Source organism: Lagopus muta, chromosome 3 (assembly GCF_023343835.1).
Source record: "Lagopus muta isolate bLagMut1 chromosome 3, bLagMut1 primary, whole genome shotgun sequence".
Taxonomy (NCBI): Eukaryota; Metazoa; Chordata; class Aves; order Galliformes; family Phasianidae; genus Lagopus; species Lagopus muta.
Genome location: NC_064435.1, coordinates 65,219,917 through 65,240,657, shown reverse-complemented (window position 1 = coordinate 65,240,657; position 20,741 = coordinate 65,219,917). Strand labels below are relative to the sequence as shown.

The 20,741-nt window shown below is 38.5% G+C and overlaps 1 protein-coding gene across 10 annotated transcripts in view; it reads left to right on the top strand.

Moving 5' to 3' along the window:
- The window catches only part of FHOD3 (formin homology 2 domain containing 3), a 360,868-nt gene that overhangs the window by 15,945 nt on the left and 324,182 nt on the right, over window positions 1–20,741 (top strand). For all 10 annotated transcript variants that reach the window (XM_048940651.1, XM_048940649.1, XM_048940648.1 and 7 more), the window contains exon 2: window positions 13,915–14,021. In XM_048940651.1, the coding sequence (XP_048796608.1) occupies window positions 13,915–14,021 (107 nt within the window). The remainder of the gene's footprint in view (window positions 1–13,914; window positions 14,022–20,741) is intronic.

Sequence of the window (20,741 nt, the reverse complement as noted above, 5' to 3'; positions counted from 1 at the left end):
TATAAATGTATTGCTGTTACAGGTCATCTTCTCTGAACGTAGCTAGGCTGAGACAAGAGCAAACTGCCTTCAGATCTAAACGAAATTACATGCTGTAAGCAAATCTGTATAAAGTAGATTCCCAGTGCTTCTTTAAGGCACTGGAGGTGATGAGAACAACTGTGTGTTAAGCTTTGTGAAAGAGCTGGGCTTAGGGTGAGGATTTTAAGTCAGTATGGCCATGATTATGATATGGTTCCTGTCACTCCAGAGGGATGGGACACCGACTTGTTTGATTGCTCCTAGCAAATCAGGGCCTTCACATCTTCCTGTTTGGTATTTCCTAGTATACCTTTTTGCAAGCTTCAACTTCTGGGTACAGAATCCGGCTATCTCTATAGGTGGCCATGCAGACTCCCAGTATCTTCCTCAGAAATTGTGCCTGAGTGTGTACCAGGAGTAGCAGATAGTGCCAGAAGAATCAGACAAGGCTACGTTAAATAAACCTGTGGACTCAATCTTAGATCAGCTGCTACTTTGGGCAGCGCTATGCATTTCCTATTTAAGAAAAAGCATGTGATATTCATTTTTTCTTTCCAATAATGGTTGTTTAGAATTCTTGTGCTGCTGAGAAAAGTCTAAAATAAGCAAGACAAAGATACAAAGAGTAGTAGTATTCTTTTCTTACATAGTTATGTGAACCTTTCCTCGGGTTTGAAATACAAACTGGATATCTCACTGGCCTGAGTGCTGGGAACACCTGCTGGTCATTTAACTGGATCATGTTAACACTAAACAATTACAGAGAGAAGATGGCTGATAACCTTGTCTCTGTACTGCAGTTAACAACGGTAGTTAGCTCCTGTGGTGGTGGGGGTAACAAGACAGCAGTTATTGCCTGTATGACATTAGGAAGTTACCTGTTGATGAGGAAGTACAGATGAACACATGAAATGCCAGCTACTGGAAAAACATTATCAGGTGTTATGCATTTTAGCACATGCAAGGTGTTTCATGGGTCTTTACATCATTAAATCCACAGTATGGCTATCCATTCAAAGTAGTCCTTTATAAGTCACTTTATAAAAATGACAGCAGGCCCTCATTTTGACCTACTTCATTTAATTGTAATTAGAGCTTGTATTTTGAGCTTTAATTATATTCATTCTGTGAAATATTGCATATCTTAGTGTTCTGAGCAAGAGAATGTGGAAGACTAGGAAGTCTTAATTGCTGCTCACTCTGCTAAATGATCTGAGATCCTTCAGCTGCAGCCTGTACCCTTAACTCTTAGATGCGTTTATTAAGCCCTATAACAATCTCACCTCATTGGAGAAAGAATATTCGTGGCTGTCGTGTTGGAAAAAGAATTTTGGACTACAAGATATCTGAGACATCTGGAAGGGCCATGGGTTTTCCTGGTTAAAAAAAAAAAAAAACCTTCTTGGTGAAACATCTGGGTCTTATTTCTCTAGCTAAACCAAATAACCTGAAAACTGTTTGAAGCATGTATTTAAACATAAAAGCTAGTAGAATGTTTTTTTTTTTTTCCTACCAATGAAGGGCAATTAAATGCTTCAGGGGGAAAAAAAAAAAACAAGAAAAAAAAAAAAAAACAACCAAAAAAACCAACCTGAAATACTCCTGCAGTAGAAGTTAAAGTATCATTTAAAAAAAAAAAAAGAAGGTGGGGTAGAAATGGCTTCATGTATGCATAGTTGCTCTTTATACTGCAGTAATGCTTAGAGAAAATGTTTTCTGATTTTTGCAGAGGGAAAGGTTTACTTTTATTTTGTTACTTAGACCTTCATGCGTGGCAGAAAGATGCATTCCTGTTCTGTTTAGGATGATTGAGTCAGCTATTCCTTGCCTGGTCAAGCTGAACAACCATAGCTGTTGTTTTCTTTTAAAGTGGACTTGGTAGTGGCTTTTGGATCTTTAGAAACTTCCTGCTACTCAGATTTTCAGCAGTTTCCTAATCAGTGATTATTTTTTCATTCATAGAATCACAGAATGGTTTGGAAAGGGCCTTTGAGATCATCCAGTTCCAGACCCGTGCTACAGGCAGGGACGCCTCTCTGTAGACCAGGTTGCTTGAAGCCTCATCCGGTTTGACCTTTAATGCTTCCAGGGAGGGAGCATCCACAACCTCAGCCTGCAACCTGTTCCAGTGCCTCACCACCCTCACATTAAAGAACTTTCTAGTATCTAGTCTAAATCTACCCTCTTCATTTATTTTCTTTCTCCTTGCTGGACCACATCAAACAGAGGCTTTCTTTAATGTTGCTGCTCTCAGCTTTTTTTTTCTCAATGTTTTTGTGTTCCTGGAAGCAAGAACTCAGCAGGAGCAAACAGAGGCACTAGTGGCATGTGTCTCCATGGCTTTGGGAGTGCTTTGAGTGCTCACACTTGCTGCAATCTGGCTATGGTCCGGTACCATTGCAAAATGGAGAATTTCAGTATCCCCTCCTCTTTTGCTTATGGCCTCCTGAATGCATCCCCAATAGTTGGTCCTTTTCACTTTTAAATAGAGTGGGGCTAGATTTTTCAATAGGGAGGAAGGCTTGAGCACTGAAAGGCAAACAAAAGGTTTCCTCTGCCTTGCATGTTGAAAGGACCTGTTTCTTATTTCACTGACACGGGGTTGGAGATGACATCATCCCTTTGGAGCTGATAGAGTTACACCAGTGGATAAATTGTGAGATTAGAATGGTACCAAAGACCTTCATACTTTGCAATCAGCAATTGGTTTTATTTTTTTTTTAATATAAGTGTTCAGGTGTTTTATATTTGTCCTTCTACTGTGTAGTGTAAGACAGCATAGTCAGCTACTCTTCCCACTTTAACAACTGTTTTGTAGATTAATTGACAAACAAAAGTACCATGAATAAAACAGAGCTTTGTGCTTTGTATTTCAAACTTTTTTGATTGTAGCTAGCTCCCAGTAGAGTTTGTGAGCTATATGAGCCATTTACCCTTAGTGAATGGAACTAGAAGGATGAATAGCGAGAGCTCTGAGGTAAAGTTCTCTTATATTTTTATTGTTATGGCAGTTAAACTCATGCTGAAAAGAAACTAATTCTGGATGCAATTCATAATATCATTACTGAAAAGAGACTAATAGCTGTTTTTTTTGTGACTGTTATTTGTGTTGTAGGATTGTGGTTTTTTTTTTTTTTTAGCAGTGAAGACTAGCATGATTTTAGAGGTGATATGAAAACTAAGTACTATGAAAGGTAAGTATATTTTATTTGCTGTCATTAACTAACACGGTGCTTTGCCTAGCATGTAGCAGTATTCAATTCTTATGGAAGAAGAAAACCTGCTCTTGTTTTCAGAAGGTTGAGAATACAGCAAGTACCTAAAGGCCTTGTTTGGAGTTGGAGATGATCTGGTGATGAACTTGAACTAAGGATTGTAAGAACGTTTGTTATTTTTTCATGTGCCAAAAACTTGCTGTGAGACTGCTGATTCTCTTTAAGTGCGACTCTTACACTGTTTTAGATCTATTTGTAGCTTTGTTTCAAACTGCATGTGTTGAGCATGTTTCTCCATGTGAAAATCTTCACTCTTTTCATCTTTTCATATTAAAGATGTCACTTAATAGCTGATGAAATGATTGCTTTCGTTGACCACCTTCACATTCTCATTCAACTCTGGGACATAAATCAGTGTGTTTGTTGAAGCTTTGTTTACCAAAGAACAGCCCTCTGCTGCAAAGTTGGGAAGTTCCTGGTTTTGTGTGGTACAAGTGCAGTGTTTCTGTGCCTTCTAGGAAATAGCTAACCAGCTAGTCCATTCAGCCTCAGGATTCATGTGTGTGATAGGGTATTCCAAGTGACTGTGCTATGGACAGCCACAAGGAACACTTGAACTCAATGAAATGGTTATCAGAGCTTACTTGTGATACAAAACGTTGTGCCACATTCTGGGAATAAGGAGTTGTCTAGGCATTTTCCTAAATGCCATTTCCAGCCAGGTGCTCCCGGACTGTTTTGATAGTTTGGTGGTTGGAGATGTTGCAAGGAAACGCAAGCAGTTAGCAGGAGACAGATCATCAAAGTGGTCTGTGTTAAAAGTAACCAATAAGAAAGCTGTTGGAAGTAGAGGACAGTGGACTAGGATATGTGGTGGTGATATGTTAATATTTGGACTAGATGATCTTAATCTTTTCTGACTTAGAATTCTGTGATTCTATGATATGTGGAGTTACTGGCTTTAAAGGTGACAGTTACTAAGGCCTTGACTTCTGACCACATTTAGACACAAAGCTGCTGTGTTTGGTCTTGTATGAGTAAGTGGAAATTCTCAACATCCCTTCTGCTGGCAGTTTCATTTGTAATCAAGAAGCTAGACATCTGGAAGCTTAATTATTGAGCACCGCGAAAAACCTGTTCAGTTTTAGTGTGTTTAACCCTTATTAGCTATCAGAGTTACTGTTTGGGTTTTATTTTGATTATTCAAAATTTCTTTCTAAATAATAAAACAAAGTATAAGGAGCAGGCAGTGGAAATAAGGCCTCCATGTGGATTTGTTTAAGGAGTTTTTATGCATACAGGAAAGGAAAGGCATGTTGTGGTTCTTCTGTGTACAGAAAAAAAGTGATAACTATGACAGCGATCTTTTACAGTAGGTAGTACCAGATGGTTTAGAGGGATATTTGAGCACCACCATAATGGGCAGATTTAAATAATAGGTATTAGATTACTGAGCTCTTGAAGCATACATGTTTTATATGCTCTTAATTGAAAGTAGTTTTCTTATTCCTTAGAAGCATTTGATTGTATTTGATCTCTAAGCTTTGAACTCAGGAGTGTTATTGGCCCACTTTGTACTCTATTTCTGAAGTCTGACTTAAATCCAGCTTCATAATTTTTCATTTATTCTTTTTTTTTCCTTTGTTCTGTAAAAGTCTTAAGAGTATAATTGCCCTGACATCCCTTCCTCCACCCCCCCCCCCCCCCCTTTTTTTTTTTTTTTTTTTTCTTCAGTACCATGATCCCTCTCACTCTGCTCTTTCTGAGCTTTCTCAGTCTTTTGTTCTCTGTTACCGTTTTAGAGCTTGTTCACTTCTGGGGAAAAATAGATCAGGAGTTGTTACTGAAGCCATTTGTTTCTAGCTGTGTTCTTTGCGTGCCTTTTGAAACAGAGCAATCAGAGTGTAAATAAGGAAAGAATACTTTATATGTGGCTGGTGATAATGCTACATTCATCCTTTCCCTGCATACTTGTTTTTTGCTTGTGACTGAGTTGGAGTGTATGGCTTTCTGTTTGAGGATTGTTAAGAGAACTACTGCATTGATTGGGAGCATAACTTTTTTGCTTTCCTAGTCTAGTCCAGACAACTGCTTTAAGTCTGGGGATTGAATCTGCTGCTTGGCAGCTAATCAAATGGAAGGAAAAAATGGACAATAAAAAACTGAAGTAGGTAAAGCTCAAGTGACAAAGAAATTCTGCTCAAGGGTAGAAAATCTGACTTTTGATCCCTTGTGCTTTTATAGATTTGGAAGTAAGAGTTGAGAGAGTCTCCAGTGTACATGAATCTTTACCATTTGTGTGCTGTTCTCATATTGAGTTTTATTGTCATTAACTTTGTAATCATTCTCTTTTAATGATTTCTCAGCTTCTGGAAGGTTTAAATCACAAAGTTTTTAGGAGGCACTCTTAGGTATTGGGAAGAGCTGATGACAGTAATCATTAGTATAATTGTCAATAGACAAAATCTTTCATCTGAACCTCCAGGATTCAGACTGTCTGAAAAATGATTCTGTTGACAAGTGTGTGATGTTCTCTTCAGTTATCCTGCTGTGCTTTATTTTCTTTTGTATTCCACATATACCTTCAGTGTTGAATGTGTTTAACACAATGCATTTTGGTGTATATTGAGCAATGGGTTTGTCACTATGAGGTTTTTGATTTTTTTTTTTTTTTTTTTTTTTTCAAGCTTTTAAAAAGCTAACCAGAAACCTCAGTTCTGATTCTAGTGAAAGACAGTTTGCCTCAGAACTCCTATTTCACTAGTGAATCCGTCTTTGTCTCCTGTTAACTCCAAATCTCCCCTGCTCTGGCCAGAAGTCTGCCAGAACTACTGTCAGGTTCTTTCTCTCTTAATCTGTTGTCTTTTTTGCAACTCCCTGCTCTGACTTTCCATGTGGCCTTGCATCTCATCTTTTTCTGTGTTTTCCTTAGCTTTGAGTTTTTTTCATAGAGAAAAAGATGCTAAAGACCACCTGTATGCTCAAATACTGTTTTAAAGTACTTTTATCTCAAGACTGACAGTCTATCTCCTCTCTTTCTAAGGAGATGCAGGTGTGGGTCATGAGGCTGGAGATACAGCATGCTCAGGAGGTTAAAGATTAGACTTTTGTTTTTCACTGTATCCTCTACTAGATGTTAAACTGCTGCATCAGTAAAACCACTGCTTCTGAAGATGAATTGCGATTTACTGCTTACTGTGTCCTTGACACATCTCTGTAAACTGGATAGTGGTGTAGCAGTCAAGTATTTTAGTTCTGTGATTAGGATAAGAGCAGCATGTTATGTGCCAAATGCAGTTAAAAGCAGTGGTGGAATTGTTAGGCCCAGCCTGTGTTCTCTGAATGGTTGGGTGAATTGAAAGATGCTGATAGACAGCTTGTTCTTAGGAACATGTGTTAGAATAAATCATTGATTCATTCTGTGTCATCTCAAATATATGTTTTTTTAATCACAAAGCATTTCACAACTTTCAGTTTAATAAGAACTACAGAAAAAGTTGAATGAAATTTTGTCACAAGTGTGATTTTTGCTGTCTTGGACTACTTGGCTTATCTTTAACTGAATGATTTCTGTGGTTTTAACTCGATATTTTTCCTACACACACGAGTTTGGACAAAAGATTCCTCAGATGATACACTCCACTGAAGCTAATCCTTTTCCCTCCTCCTCTCCCTTTTTTCACCTATCTCCTTCTTAGAGATTATTTCCATTTCCTTGGATACTTTCACAGTAAGTCCAACCAAATGATAATGAGAGCATGTCAGCTGTAGGTAACCCCTGTGTATCAGCCAAAAAGCTGTGTATGGTTCTGAAGAAAGCATCCTGTTCCTATGGCTGCTCTCCCTTTTGTTTGGCTAAAGATATACTTAACTATGAAGGCTAGAAGAGCTTGTGCTTTGTATTTGTAGTGAAGAAAAGCTGAGCAAGGATGAGTTGAAGTACCAAAAAGTTAACAAACAGAGGTTAGGTTATTCTCATCGTGTATATTCATTATGTTTACCATGAGAAAACTAGAAAATGTGGTGGTTTTTTTTGAGTTAGAGAGCTGGAGAGGTTTTTGGTCTGAACCCTTTCACTTTGCTGAGCCCTGCTGCTGACTGTTTGGTTTGTGTGTTGTCTCAAATTTAACTGATTTAACTTAAAATGATTGAATTGGACAGGAAGAATGTGTGTTAGTTCCCATGTGGAGTGAAATTTTGTATAGTTATGCAGAAATGCAGTTATTCTTAGTATTTTTTTTTTTTTATTATATTCTACTTTTTAGTAACCCCTATCTGTAGATGAGTTTGATTTGTTTTCTTGTTCCATAGTTGTTGACGTTTTGAGCACTCACACTTTCGAACAATGCTCATGTGGCTGCTGGTGGAAGCCCTGGTGTCATATTTGGAAACAGATACTCTAGTAAACTCTGAACTGCTCCCTGTAGAGCACTGTGTTAAAGAGAATCGCCAAGCACAAGGTCTGGCGAGCCAGGGGCATAATTCACTGTCTAAGAATAGCAACAGGTACATATCTGTGCATTATGCTTTCACTGTGATGTGTTGCCTGTGTTTGGGATCCCCGAAATTGCACAGTTCCAGAATCTTGAACTCTGAACTTCCTTATGTTTTTAAGTCAAACCCATAATATTAATGTAACAGCTTTCTGTGTTTGTTTTCAGTTTCTTTGTTATTTCAGTGGAATATTTGTATTGGCAGGGTGTTGTTCCAGTGGCTCTCTAGGATCTTGTGGCATTAATGTTTTGCTTGGTGTGCTGTATTACCTGACCTGAGTAGTACTCTGTGGTGTCAGCTGGGCCTGAGATAAAAGCTGCTGTTTCAGACTAGGGCTGTAGGCTACACTCAAAATACCAACACTTTCGTATGGGAGTAGCAAGTTCCTTTCAAATTGTGCTCTGACTGCCTTATGCCTGGCTGTGCAAACCTGCAGCCTGTACTTTGTGTAGGTACTGTTCTATCAATGCAACTGTTTGTGCAAGCTCTACAGCATGTGTGGAGTTTATCAAGTGGTTTGATCACTGGGCTGAGAATATATCAGAGAAGCTTTAGCATTAATAATCCCACAAATCATGCTGCTTGCTCCTGAAAATCAGGGAATGATCTTGCACATACTGGGTGACTTGTAATAATGTAAAGTTGCTGATCTAGAAAATGAATTTCTTTCTCTATCCTTTTGAGTATTGAGGAGTGATTTTTGCTAAGCTTTAGAAACCATGTTGACTTTTGTGAGCAGGCAGGTGCCTTTCTCCATCACTGGCTTCTGTATGGAGCCTGCAGCTGACCTTAATTTTAACCAACTTCCTCAAAGCATTGGTGTTACTGTAATTAAAAAAAAAAAAAAAAAAAAAAAAAAAGAAGAAAATACTTGGGAAGAAAATGGACTGAAAAAAGAAAAATTACAGGACAGAAGAAATTTTGTCAGGTGCTGCTGAGAGCGTAAGGACTTCTAGATCATTGTGGAGTGGTTGCGTGCCATGCTGAGTGGTGGTCAAACTGGAAGATGAGAGCAGTTTTTAGCATACTCTGTAAATTTTGCTTTCTAACATCCGGCATACAGATTACTTGCTTACATTTAATCTCGTTGATGTCAGGCTTTCTACCTGAGGTGGGTCATGCAGCGATGCTCTGGGGCTGGGTGCTTCAATATCTGTTATGCTGTGTTGCCTTAACTGGTTGTGACTGGAAAATTCACGTCCATGAACATTCTGGTTGGCTCTACTCACGCAGGAATGAGAGAATTAGGTCCTTAGCAAGAGGGCAGTTGGTAGTAACTCTAAAAAACATAAGTGTTATGGGTAGATTGGCTGTGGGATGCATAGTAAATAGGGGAATAGTCAACTGCTCTGTAACAACTAACAGAGTTAGTGATCCTGTTATATTTTAACGTGATATTCTGATATGCAGAAAATGTATGTTTGGTGATCTGTAATAAAATTTCAAAAACAATAAAATATGATGCCCTTTGAGGATACTCAAGTAATTCTCTATTTAAAGCTCAGCTGTGGATGAAAGAACATTAAATACTGGCTTACACCATTTTCATTTGTGCGGTTTTCTTAGAAATATGCAGTAAATTTGGTAAGCAGGCAAACCTGTTCTTTTTTCCACCTTTTCTCCCCTATGGAGGAAGAGAAAAATCAAGTTGTTGGGAAGGTGCAGTAAGGAGGTGGCAAAGCAGAGGGAAAGCTGGTGTTTGTAGGCCAGCACTAATAAGAACAATTACCACCAAATGATGTTTAAATGAAAGATGAGCTAAGACACTTGTGTAAGATAAGGATTTTTTTTGAGTCTGTGCCAGAAGAACAGTTGAAGAGGGATTTTATTTCTGCAGCTTGATGCTGGATTACTTCAACTTATTTTTATGTATTTCCTTTCCATGTAATTCTGGAAACAGCAAAATGAGCAAAGTAATCTGTCCAGTAACTCCAGCTGAAATTACTAGAAATTTGATCAGTTTGTGCTTCTGATGGCAGTGTTGAGCAGTTGTAGCTTGTGCTAACACTGATAAACAAGTTCATCCTATTAAGATAAAATCACAAAGGTGTTTGGTTAGTTTTTGTTCCTGCTGGCTGTTGACTCTTCGACACGTTCTTGGAGTTCAAGAGAGATGTGAACAGCCGTTTGTCCAAAATCCATTCTTCTGCATGGATTCTTGGAATGGGAGTGGAGGATGAGGAAAGAGCAGTTCTCCATGAGTTGTTTTTTATAAATAGTAAAAAATTGCATTTGTGGTCTTGGAATAAACAGCAAGGAGATTTTTCTAATGATTTGTGGTTCTGCTGTTAGCTTTCTGAACAGCAGGGAGGGTGAATCTGGCATTTCTACCCCCTCTTAACCTTTGCCATTCTACTACTGCCTTTGGACAGTGGGGTTTAAACAAGCCTAAGGGAAGTTTGCTTGGGGTGTGTGTGCTAACTCATAGCAGTGTCTTATGAAGGAAAGCAGGCTTCAACAAGTTTCAGTTGGCATGGCACAGTGTCTGTTGACTTTGTGTTGGATTATTTACCCACAGTGCTTCATGAGCATAATGACCAGTGCATGCCTGCAGGAGCAGACCACAGTGCACAGCCTGGGGCACGTGTGTGCCTTGTTGTATGTTTCTGTGCTTTGCTCTTCTGGCCTCCACCCTGCCACCTCTTATCTGCAGTTTGGGTGTTGCTCTTGGATTGCAAGGAACTAAGAACAGTAGGTGAAAACAATAACTAAACCCTGCTTTTTTTTTTTTAATTATTATTCAATAAAGCCTCTGTTGTAGTATCTGAAGGCAGCAGTGGTAACGTAAGTGGCATCAGATAAGTGTCTGATAGTTGTCTTTCCTTGTTGTGCTGTTGTCCTGTGGTTTCTTGGTCCTTAAGCTATATAATTTGGGGAATTGTAGAACTGTGTGGAATAGTGTACACAAGTAGCACGCATCCTATGTTCATAAGAAATTTCAGTGTGAGTTATCACCAATGGGAAGGGAAGAGCGTGCCAGAACTGGACAGTTTTGTGACCTTGTGCCGTTGGCAGAGATGCCTTCTCACTAGACCAGGTTTCTCAGAGCTCCATCCAGCCTGGCCTTCAACTACCTGCAGGGATCCATGGGGGCATCCACAGCTTCTCTGAGCATCCTGTTCTAGTGCTTCATCACCCTCATAATAAGGAATTTCTTTCTAACATCTGCTCCAAATATACAAAATGGTGAACTTCCTCATTGCGCAGTAACAAGGGCTTGTTTGTGGTTGTCTTCTCAATGAAGAGAAGTGGATGTTACCTCTTCGTATGGGTTAGTGTTTAAAACAAGATGAAGTCATTCCCTGTGTAGTACTATTGAACTATTTCATCCTCTGGAGCTCAATGGCCTCACGATACCAGTTATTTTGGCTCCACAGATTGGGTGACTAGCCACACTGACTGAATTTGGTTACCTGCAGAAGATGTTGTGGAACTGAGCATCTGTCCAGTATTCCTCATTCCCTGGAACCCATAAGGAGCACTGCAAGTGGTGTTTTCCCATGACAATCAGGAAATGTTGCTCCCAGGGCTCCCTAAGGGTTGAGGTGTCGGTGAAGTGAGGGTGACTCAAAGGGATGGCAAAGCTGGAGTTTGACAAGTCTGACCTTGTTTTGCCTGTTCCTGCTGAGGATCAGAGGCAGGACGACCCTCTCTTCTTGTCTGGTAGGGATTTGTGCTGACATGTTGAAAGGATGGGAGTGTGGTAAACTCTGGTTTTAGGTGTTCTAATGTTTTAAATATTTAATCACTTTGTTTGCTTTTTCATAGCTGAGTTCAGTATGATTGCAGCAGTGTGGCTAGTGCTTGTAATCTTCCTGTTTCTTTCCCTTATGTTTCCCCGATATAATTATCTGTGGGAAAACTCTATTTTGGGATTACTTAAAGAGTTTCTAATTGTGGAGACAGCTCACTAGGGTATCAATACATTTTCTTCTGTTGAAGCTATCATTCAGTTTCACTTTTTAAAGAGCTTTTGAGTAGCTTTGTGGAAATGATTAGTAGACAGCGTAAGTTTGCACAAAAGACTATACTGTAAATGTAATTTTTATTTTCTTTTTTGCAATGCAGTGTACTTCTTGGCTCTTTTGCACTGTGCAGGAAGATGTGAATATGAGTAATGATTTGAAGGGACTGTCAAGAGAAATTTTAAAAAAAAGTTTATGGAAAAAAAAACCCCAAACCTTGTGGTGTTAGAATTAATGAGCTAGGCTGTTTAACAACAACAGAATGTTGGTCTCAATTTTGGGAGAAGTAGGAAATATCGAAGAGTTTAAAAAGAGTTGTAAAGAAGTGGGAATAACTTCTAAAGTGCTGAACGGCTGTCACAGTCATGCAAAACTGCTCAGTTAAATGGTTTATTTTTTGAAAGACTTTTCTTATAAATTTTGCCCTTTGATTGTCCTAGGAGAATGTATGTGCTAATAAGGGCTAATAGGGAATTTTAATGTGAGTTATGATCAATGGGAAGAGCATGTCCTAAATGAGCTAGCTAGAGGCTGTCTCCAGGGACAAGGAGAAGTGATGCGTAGCAGATAAACATGAGATTAACGCTGAACAGAGGGGAGAGACTCGACATTATGAATTGCTACTAATAAGCACTAATGAGTGAACATCAGTCATTCTTTGTGCTGAAGAAGTCAGACAATTTACTAATTAAAAAAATAATCATAAGATATATTTTCTTTTTCTATTCTACCTATAAAATGAGAGTGTGAGTGGAGTTGAAGACGCACGGTAGCATGATACCATATCATTCAAGAGTTTATTCCCATAATATTTACTCTGCTTTTGAAAGTGTTGTTTTGCTGCCTTCTGAGTGTGTGCATACAAGTGAGAAAGTCTTTTTGGCAAGATCCCTTCTTAAGTAAGGGAAACAAAAGATTCTGCTTCTTCCATTACCATAACTCCTATTAATGGATACAGTGTATGATGCCTTAAAGCCTAAATGAATACTATGCTCAGCTGAAATTATGGAGATGAGATGAAGATAGGTAGAATGCACTATTTTTTCCTTTATCTTGTACATGAAGTACTTCCTGTTCTCATCATGCTTTTTATACACTAAAGTCATAGTACATTAGTAAAGCACTGTTCCTTTTTCCTAATTATGCAGTATAATTGGAAATCGTGGGCAAATCTCCTAATCTCCATAGTGACAGCAGAACATTTATCTAATTAGTAGTTTGCCTTTTGGCATTACTTTGAATAAATTAGCATTTCATTTTATATCCTGGGCTACTGGGAGAAAGTTTCCCAGAGCAGTATTTAGTCTTTCTTCTCTAAAGACTGTATTTTAAATTAGCATAGGTTAATAATATCCTTTGTACCCAGAAAGATGCAGAATAGTAATACTGTTGTTATTCTTAATGTCTGGGAGCTGGGCTTGGAGGTTCTTTTCTTTCTTTAATCCCCAGGAGTTAAAGCGAAAACTCATGTTCGCATTATTTGAGGTGCTCACTCTTTCACCAGGGGGCTAAAAAAAAAAAAAAAAAAAATTGGAACAGGTTTAAATACAACTTCAGCTCCTTCCTCTACTCTTTCTGTTTCTACAGAAGATGAACTTTTATTTCAGGATGTAAGCAGTGCAAAGCACGCAGTGGTGTGAGCTAAGTCAAAAGTTGTATTCTGTCAGTTACATATTGAAAAATAGCTCTTCTATGGTATTTCTAAGGCAGCTAACTCAGAATAGCCCTCAGAAGATTAACAGTATTGTTTTCTTGCGTATATAAATCAGTGATAGGAAATTGGATAATTAATTTATCTGGAAATCAATACCAGAAAAGTATGACTTCCTGGGAATTGCTGGAAGCCTAAAATTTTGATGGGAAGTTAATACAGGTGGTTCAGCACAGATGGATTCTCCCTAATTTACTTTTCTGGTGCTGAAAGGACAACAGCAAGAAAACTACAAAAAAACCATGAATGTGATAAAGGATTGTTATTACCTTTCCTTGAGTTGTTGAACTTCTTTGAGCCCTTGATATTGTTGTGATCAAGCATGATCTAGTGAATATGGACTTGGGATTGTTAAATTATCTAACACCACCCATTTTCTACTCCCTGTATGTGTTTGCTTTAAGTCTTGTCTGTGTAGATAAAAAAAAAGGGGGGGGGGGGTTTACCTAAATTAGAGGTAAATAAAAAAAAAAAATTGCTAAAATCTGATCTGAAACTTGTTTTACAGCTTGATGACTGCACTCTTCAATTGTCTCACAATGGTACCTATCTGGACTTAGAATCCACTCTAGCAGAACAAAGAGATGAATTGGAGGGCTTCCAGGAAGATGCTGGGTAAGTGTTTACTGAATTTATCTAAATAAGCATGCTTTCCAGAAGCATTAATATTTCAGGAGTTTTTGTGGTTAACTTCGTGCATTTAGGTCAATGCAGAATTTTATTTTCTGTTCCTTTCCTGGAACATGAACATGTATGCCCCTCTCTTTCTGTGGTTAAGAATCTTATCCCCACCTACATTTACTTGTATGCCATCTTTTTTTTTTTTTTTTTTTTAGGAGAAGCTGTATGAGAAAGAAATGTCAGAGTGACTGTCTTGAGAGGTCTAATCAATTGAATTGTGCTTTGAAACTTGGTGAATGTATTTTGTTACAATTCAGATCTTACTGATTTCATAATGACAGATGTAGAAGATTTTGTCAGTGGTGTTCTTGAAGTTAGAAACTCGATTTATTTTTGCCTTGCAATTTGAATACTTGTACACTCTTGAAAAAGGAACTTGTACTGAGTTTTTCCTGAATTATTGCTCGCACACACCTGTTGCTATGGCATGGTTTTCCAAAATCTGTGGTGAGAATCAAAAATTAAAAAAGGATTAGCATCTATTTGTGTCTGTGTATATGTGTACATATGCATGTGTAAAACTTGCAATTTAGAAATATCTTTTCTGGGCCTTTTAGGTGATTGTCTTTTTAAGGATGTATAATCAACAAGTCTAAAGCTAAATTTGCCTAAAAGATCTAAAGCTATTTTTGCCTTGTTTGTTGCTATATTGGACTACCTAGTTGTTATTAATTACATGGTTGCCTTTTGGCATAGACTTCATGCATGTGAGTAATCTAGCTGTGCCAGAGAAAATTAACTGCATCCTTAATTGATCAGGGCTTCTTAGGATTAAGGGATGTCACCCTTTTGCTTTTATAGGTTGATCTACCTTTGGTGATAGCTCTCACATCTGATGATTATTTCTTAAAACTTTAAACTGAAAAATTGGGCTAGCCAATGATCAGTTAGTGCTTTTACTGCTGGACTTCTCACTCAAAATTGCATGCAACTTTCCTTCCACCTTGGCTTTAATTTGTTTCCTTTGGGCATTTTAAGTCCATGATATAAATAGTTACTGAAACAGGACTCTAATTCTCTATGTAGTGGCAGTTCTCAGGGCAGAATAGAGAAGGACGTGAAAAAAAAAAAAACAAACCAACCCCCAAACCAAACATGTAAAGCTGTGTTTCTTGGAGTTGTGTTTACTGTGCTGATCTGAGCTGAAAATAACAGATTATACTGTGTATTTTACAAGTGTGTGCAGGCTTCCTCCTAATTGTGTAACCAGTTGTCAGTCAAGCAACTGAGTCTTCCATTGGCTTTCAATGTGAAGTCTGCTGGGAGTTCCTTCATTCCTGTGCCAAGATGAATAGAGAAATAGGAGACAACATATTGTGGTACATCATAAAAGCTTGAGATACAAATTACTATTGCATGAGTTATGTGAAATGGAGAGAACAGTCTGTATCTGTTGTCCCATAGCCCTTGTTTTTGCCCGTTCTCTAAAGTTATCTGTCTAGCAAATGTGGATAGATGGAAATACTATGTTCTCCAGCCTCAGCTGCACAGCTGCATGCCTTTAGTGCAACATCAGAATAGAGTGCTAGATGCAGTCGCTTTTACTATTGTGACCCCTCTGATCCTGAGGTCTGTTCTACAGTCCTCTTTCAGACCTGCTTTCCTCGTCTATAAGGTAAATAGCGTGGGTACTGGTAGTTGGGAAGGGCTGTAGTGGTAAGAATGGAGAGAAGGAACATTGAGGTATGGTCTGTGGAGTAAAGCAGCAAGCAAACAGCGCATGAGCAGGAAGACACGTGCCTTGTTGCAGAAGGAAAGTGGTGAGTGCATGAGGGGATGATCCCATCAGTTCTTCTACTGAGATGACCATAGATAGATGCAAGCCTTATACAACATCTGTTGTATAATCCTAGCATGTGCTTAACCTGCAAGGCTGCTGAATGATGTGGGGGTTGAGTTTCCATTTAGTTGTTGTGAGGCTGAGGGTGTTCTGATTCCATCTCCCTCCACCCTGCATACGTAACTTTCAGGCTGGAGCCCCAAGAACTTATTGTTTTGATTGGATGCAGCACAGTAAAGTACAAAACCTTGTATTTAGGGGCAGGTAAAAGGCAAGCAGGTACTGCTGGTCAGGCAGGCAACAAAGTAAAAGGAGTATTTGACTTGTCAGCAGCACTGCAGGAAAAGAGCTGATGTTTTAGGGAACTGGAAGCAGTGCTGATGGTGCTGTGAGAAAGATAAGGTGAGCCATAAGGTAAGACAGGAATGTTTTAAGACAGCCTGTGAAATGTAATGCATTTGCTATCTTCAGTACTGGTTAGGCTTCAGCTGGATTTCTGCATCCTGCTTTAGTCTGTGTTTAAAGAGGGAGTAGGATGAAGATGAGCAAGATCAACAACTAGGATTTTAGAAGTCTATGAGGTAGCTTCCTTGTAGGACCCAGTAACTTGGTTATTTTGGAGTAAATGTGACTCTTGTAATGTTATCCAGAAACAAAGGAAATATTCTAGGTATGAAGTAGAAAATGTAATCAGGAATGTCTCCCTCTGTACCAAGTTTCTGGCAAGCTAAAATCCATTCTAGGGACTTGTGGCTCTGATCTTTTGCTCCTGCAGAGACTGAGGCACTGAGCTGGAATGCTGAGCTGCAGTCGGCTGAGGGCATTTGGGGCTTAGCGGCCTGCTTTCAGTGAGAGGCTGGCTGCAGAAACCACTTAGTCTCTTTCTTTCTCTCTGGGTCATTTCAAGGTCCTGCTCTTAATCTTCAAAGCTTTTAATTTTCTGAGATTAGGCCACCTCAGGATCTACACCTTTACCATTCCAGAACTGTTGTGCTCATCAGGGTCACTGAAACTTGCTGAACTCTGAATGAGGGATTTAGTAGCTGGATATTCATGGCTTTTTTTCACTGTTATTTTTTTTTTACTGTTAGGTCCTAAACTCCTATTAAAAATAACCAGAATATTCTGTTATTAGTTTTCAGCAACTTATCTCAAAGTATAAAAAAAAAAAAACACCTGCTGAAAGGAGTCTTATGCTGAATGTTTCATTAACTTTAAAGCACAGATTTATTTTTTTTTTATGGGAAGAGTTATCTGTTTTCTCTTAGAAAAGTTGGATCAAGATATCAAAAAACCGGAGGTATTTGTATTCAGAAGGAAAGAAAAGGATGGTGGCAATTAGACAGTTGTATTATGTGTAGCTGTAAGTAACAGGAATAAGAAAGTCATGCAGCTACACACAAGTTAAAGGAAGATGTTTTACTTAACAAAGAGGGAGATAAAGCACTGGCACAGGCTGCCTAGAGAAGCTAGGGGAAAGCACCATTCCCTGGAAGTGTTTAAGGCCAGGTTGGATAGGGCCCTGGGCAGCCTAATCTGGTGGGAGTGGCAAGTCTGCCCACGGCAGGGCATTGAAACTGGATGCTCTTTAAGGTTACTTTCAACCCAAGCCATTCTGTGCATATAATAAAAAATATTCTTTTGGGTAGTTCCTCCTCACTGCAGGAGAATCAAAACTTGTATTTAAGGAAGAAGAAAACCCAACACAAAGGCAAGCTACTTTTAGTCTGTAGGGCTAACTTTGAGCAAAATGCAGGCTGGAATAGGACTCTTTTGTTGAGTTCACAACTTTAGATACTTAGCTATGGGACTATATAAAATCATTTCTAAACAACTTTTGCTTGGGATAGTGAGGATGAACAGCAGTGTGGCCAAGCTGGGGGACAAAGTCAATCAGAGCAATTGGTAACCTCCTTGCTTTTCAAGTTTGGCATGTATTTGTTTTGTTGTTTTTTTTTTCCTTAATTCATACTGCAAGTTATTTTTTGGCTCCCTAATTGTGTAAGGAGGTAATGTGGAGGTAGGCAGAATCAGCTCTGTTTCTTTAAGGTGCCTGAAATAGATAATGATCTTTTACTTGGTTTACTTGTGATCTTTTAGAATGAGCAAGTACTCTCAAGAAGTGTATGTATTTAAATTAATGTATAGTTGTCCAAATTTTTATGGGCATGTCTTAACAGACACGAATGGTAACACAAAGTAACACGGTCCTAAATCACAGAATACAAAAGCTCTTTCAGATAGCATGCTGCAAGCAACGGGGTTTTCCTCAGGGAATGTTTTTAAGACCTCTGTTTAGCAGGAAGATTGTTTTGAAGTACTTCTGACAAATCATTTTACTGTTGTTTTTTTTTTATTTCTACATCTCCTTTTAGACTCCTTGGCTCAAACTGATTGGACTAGTTGAACCTCAGTGTAACGAATCTTCTTACCTGCTTAGCTGTTACAGTTAACACAGCTGTGAAAAGGAAATCTTCTGTCACTTTTTAACAGGAAGAAATTGGGGATGCACTTGAAGATTGACTTAACTTTTGTCTAACAAAAATGATGTGACTTGTTTCGTGAAGCCACAGAGCAAACTAGCAGACTGTCCACTCATTTTGTATTATTTTGGACAGTGTATTTTTACTAGCGTACTGATGGAAGAGTCCTCTTCTGTTGTCTTCTGTAGGGTTTCTCAGTTCAAATAAGAAAAATAAAGGAGGTGCCTGTGGAAGTCTGTCATGGTGTTGTTGCAAACTGCAGGGAATGAAATAGCTCATTGTAATGGTTTATTTACGTTTAGAAAAATGCATTTGATCATCTGAGTTTTGATACATTTTTTGATGCTTAGACATTCCTCTGATGAAATGCCGAATCTGAAAACACTAGTGGATGATTGCAATAAATGCTTGCATAAAATAAATATTTTCAATTTAAAATACTATCAAGAAAATCTGCTCTTTACTGAGAGGGCTGAAAGTTTAATTAAGCTGATGAGTATCTAGAGCAGGTGGAGTATGGAAGTATCTTGTATTTTGCTTAAGGTGTTCTTCATGTATCACGTAACATGCAGCTGCAAGGAAAGCAGAGGTTCAGAAATCTGTAGGAACTCAGTACTGCATGGTGCTGACTAACAGAGTGACTCAAATGACAGTCTTTGATCCCACCTCTCATAGACTCTGAATAGCCTGGTGTGCTCAAGGGATTTCCCCAAGTGACCCCTCTACTGTTAATTATGCTCCTTGATTAGAGACCAGATCTATTCAGCTGAGAGGTTACAGTAAGTTATAGAAAATAAGGACTTATTATAGGGCAACAGGATTCCAGTCTGTGATGTATGAGGTAAAAACTGACTGTTCACTCAGTCAGTAAAGCTGAAACTTTACTGTTGCATAAGAAATTGCCATAAAGTTTTCAGTTTTCTTATTAAACTGTTTTTCTGGATGTATAAGTTAGAGCTTTTCTGCTCTCCTTCTTCCTAAAGTTACAGAGCAGTAGCTGTTCCTACCAGTGTTTTCAGAACTTTGAGTAACTTTTTAAAGTCTTACTGTAGTCCTAAGGTTACTTGTTTATCAATTTGAATAAATGAGATGGAATGTTAAAATTAACATGCAGATGGAACTGTAGGTGTTTCTCAATTTTTTTTTTTTTCATAACAGGCAATCACTGCAAGCACTAGAAGTGCTCTGCAGTCTGCTTTTGTCTGATAGGTTGGGTTTTTTGTTTGTTTTGAGAGAGCTTGACTCATGATTTTAGAGCTTATGATTGTCAGTATTGAATCAGCTATGTCTCCTACTTTAGCCAAAGTTTACTCACAGCTGTGCTGTAGGGGGAATTAACCTATAGTGCTTTTTGGAGACAGTTAAAAGATCTCTTTTTCTGTTATCACCACTGGTAAATATGTGGTTTGTAGTACATAAGTACACAAAATACACAAATGTGCTTTTTTGTAGCATTTTTGTTCAAAAACTGTTCAACTGTAAAAGTATTGCTAAAATACTATTGTGCTTAGCTCTTTCCCAGACTGTTGTATACTGTGTGAAGCACTGATGCAAAAAATGTGTTTCTTACAGCTGTTCCTAGGTCAACACTTTCTAAAAGTTTAATTTGGTATTTAGATTTACATACACACATAGCTGAGGAGCCCAATATTTTAAGGTGGAAACTTAAATAAAAGCAGCTTGTGAAAACAACTGGTGCCAGCTGTTCTATTTGAGAACAGTTTGCTTTATTGTCAAAGTCCTCTAATGGCTGCATTTGCACTCTGCCATCCTCACTGATGAGGAGGTTATGAAGTGAGCAGCTCTCGAGGCTTGGAAATGTTTCTCTTAACTGCGTGCGGAGGAAATCCTTTCCTTTGTCAGTAAACAGATCATCTGCTAGTAGGGCTGCCAGGAAGGGCTGTAGAGCAGCTCAGAGGTTGACGCCTGCTGTGACAATAAGGATAAATGTGAGGATTCTGAGGATCCCAACTTAGAACAACAGCCTTCAGTAAAATGTTGTATACCCACCGTCTGCTGCTGCAACTGACTGGCATCCTTGCTCAGAATGTACTGACAGCCAAACAAGCTTGTGCTGACTAATTAGTAAAAGCTGTGAACTTGCTATGTGTCCTATTCTATGCAACAGTTTATGTCCTTGCTTTTACACTATGGTAAATAAAAAGTAGGTTTGTATAAGCAAGTTCACGCTCTCATTTATACCATGAGAGTTCATCTGTCTGTGCAATTGGTGTGTGGTTTTTCTTTTCTTATTTCTTTTACCACTGATTAAACTAAGGTAATAATCTACTTCTGATTAAAAAACGAATACTAATAGTCTTGAATTTAACTTGCAGTGGTGAGCTAACAGCTTAAACCACTGCAAGTCTGGGACTAGCCCAGTCTTCTGTA